At 60.7% G+C, this 2,270-nt stretch overlaps 1 protein-coding gene across 1 annotated transcript; it reads left to right on the top strand.

The window, feature by feature from the left end:
* Positions 1 to 779: 779 nt before the first annotated feature.
* On the top strand, positions 780 to 1,896 carry EMIHUDRAFT_253221 (hypothetical protein; the record flags this gene model as incomplete). Its single annotated transcript, XM_005785304.1, has 3 exons — positions 780 to 1,590; positions 1,661 to 1,693; positions 1,763 to 1,896. 3 exons carry the CDS (start codon positions 780 to 782, stop codon positions 1,894 to 1,896), a joined length of 978 nt encoding a protein of 325 aa, XP_005785361.1.
* Between the last annotated feature and the right edge of the window lie 374 nt (positions 1,897 to 2,270).

Genomic DNA, 2,270 nt, shown 5'->3' on the forward strand with positions numbered 1-2,270 from the left:
GCAAAAGAGGAAAAAAACATGCCAAAAAATCGGCGCCTGCGGCGGGCCATCGAGCCCCATCTCCCCCCCGCATGGATACCCTCTAGGGCCCTCGCGCCCCCCAGAGTTTTTCCCCGGCGTTGCAACGGCGCGTGCAGAAAGACCGTCCCCATCGCGCCTGGGGACCCAGGCCGCGGCCGAATGCACGTCTTCCCCAGACTGCCGCCACGGCGCATTGCTGGCTGCCTCGAGGGCGCGGAGCTCGAGGCCGCACGGGCGGAATGGCATGCATGCTATATGGACAAGACCGACGAGCGGGAGGCGATGCGCCTCGCCCGCAACCTTGCAATGAGTCGCTCAGCGCCGAGTCGCGAGGGTGACTCCGCACGCCGAGTCAAGGCGCGGCGCGAGAAGAGAGACAGAGAGAGAGCTTTTAGCAATAACATTTAAAATCTCGCCCCACGCAGCGTACCACCCCCCCGCCCGACCGGGCGTCTACTTGGGTTTGTCCGCGACACATCGCGGGAGATACAGCCCCCTCTCTCGCGCGGCCCGGGGTGCCCATCCAATATCACCCCCGCCGGGGCGTGAATCCAAGCCGAGACTTTCCTCGTTGTACAGCGGCGCATGAGAAGCTAACGAAGCCGCAGAAGTTTACGGAGTTTACGAGTCTGCAACTCACGGCTGCAACAGAGTAACGACGCGATCGCCTGGCTATCGCGTGCCGACATGATCCACCAGCTGACCGCCAGATCAGAACCAGTGCTCACGATGCCTAATCATAATAGTCATTGATCACCATGCTGCGGCCTAAGACTCCGAGGATTGGAATCGTCAGACTTGATCAGCCGCGGACGGCAAAGACCGCGGTGCTTGGAGATCTGGTGGCACCACAGAGCCTACAGGGGGTGGCACCACAGAGCCTACAGGGGTCGGAGAGCTTGTCCCAAACGGATATCATCTACAGGAGAGCAGAAGGATACACGTTCTCCGTCTGCGTCTCTGGACACCCCGTGAACGCACCTGATCAGCTGCAGCTCACGCGGGGCGAGGTCAGGATCCGCGGGACTCAGGGCGATCCGCAGCACCTCTTTGAAGTCGGCGGCAACCAGCCGCCGCGTGCACGCAATCCCTCGTTCACTGAACCATGGGTAGTGAATGGGCGCGCTGTGGGCGTCGTCTACATCTACCTGCCCGAGCTCATCCTTGCCAATCTCAAGCAAACTTTGGCCGAGCTTCGCGAGCTTGAGTGCCGGTGCCTCTCCTCTTCATGCGGATTCATGGCCAACATCAACTCTTTCTGCGCCGCGCGCTCCGGGATGCCGACACTGATGTCGACTCTCGACCTGCTGCCGACTCTCTTGCTGTCGCTGCCCCCAGAGGACGTCATCCTCGTCCTTACCTCCAACGGCACGAACTTCAAGCGGCACGCGGAAACACTGATTCCGCCACATGTCCCTCTGAAGAGACTTCGCGTCTGCGGGCTGGAGCAGGTGCGCGGATTCGGCGCAGAGGTTGCCTCAGGTACAACTGTGGACCCGTTGCTCGCAGAGGCTGGCATTGTCGGGGCGGTGGTGGAGGCCTTCACGGCCACAGCACCAAGCCCTATCGGTTTGTGCGCCCCAGCAGCTCGTGCTGCACAAATCCTCCCCGCCATCCTTGCGTATCCCTCCTCCCAAAGGTGCGATTCTACTCGAGTGCACCGAGCTGCCAGGTGGAGGGTGGCCCTGGCCCCCTAGCCGTCCGATTCTCGCGGCCTTACTATTCGAATATGAGATCACAGGCTATTCGAACGCGCTGCGCCAGAAGTTCAATCTGCCCGTGTACGATGTGCTCACGCTCTGCTCGCTGCTCATCGCTTCCGTGGCCGTGAGCCCTACCCTAGGCGCACATGCCCACTTCGTGAACGAAATGTAACGAGGGGGGCATCTCATAGAAGACACGGCAATTGGGGTTCGTACGGGAGACGGGAAGTGAGAAGGGAGCGCATCACGCAAAAGTGTGAGGGGGGAGTGCGTGTATGTTTGTGGGACATGTGTACGTGCTCTGTTGAAGTGGTGTAGGAGCGGACTGGTGCGTGCTGGTGCGGGCTGGTACTCACACACAGGGAGCATTGAGTGCTCTGTGTTGAACTGTGCATACACGTACGAATGTGTCGGGCTCGGTGTGTGTGTGAGTGTTAAGCGAGCAAGCGTGCCCCCCCATGAAAAAGAATTTTTGGGGGCGCGCCGCCAGGCGCGTCCCCACTTTTGTATCGGAGGGCGCCTGGGTCTAAATTTAGTGCGGTGTGA

The sequence above is a fragment of the Emiliania huxleyi genome (genome assembly GCF_000372725.1).
Source record: "Emiliania huxleyi CCMP1516 chromosome Unknown EMIHUscaffold_1612, whole genome shotgun sequence".
NCBI classification, from domain to species: domain Eukaryota; phylum Haptophyta; order Isochrysidales; family Noelaerhabdaceae; genus Emiliania; species Emiliania huxleyi.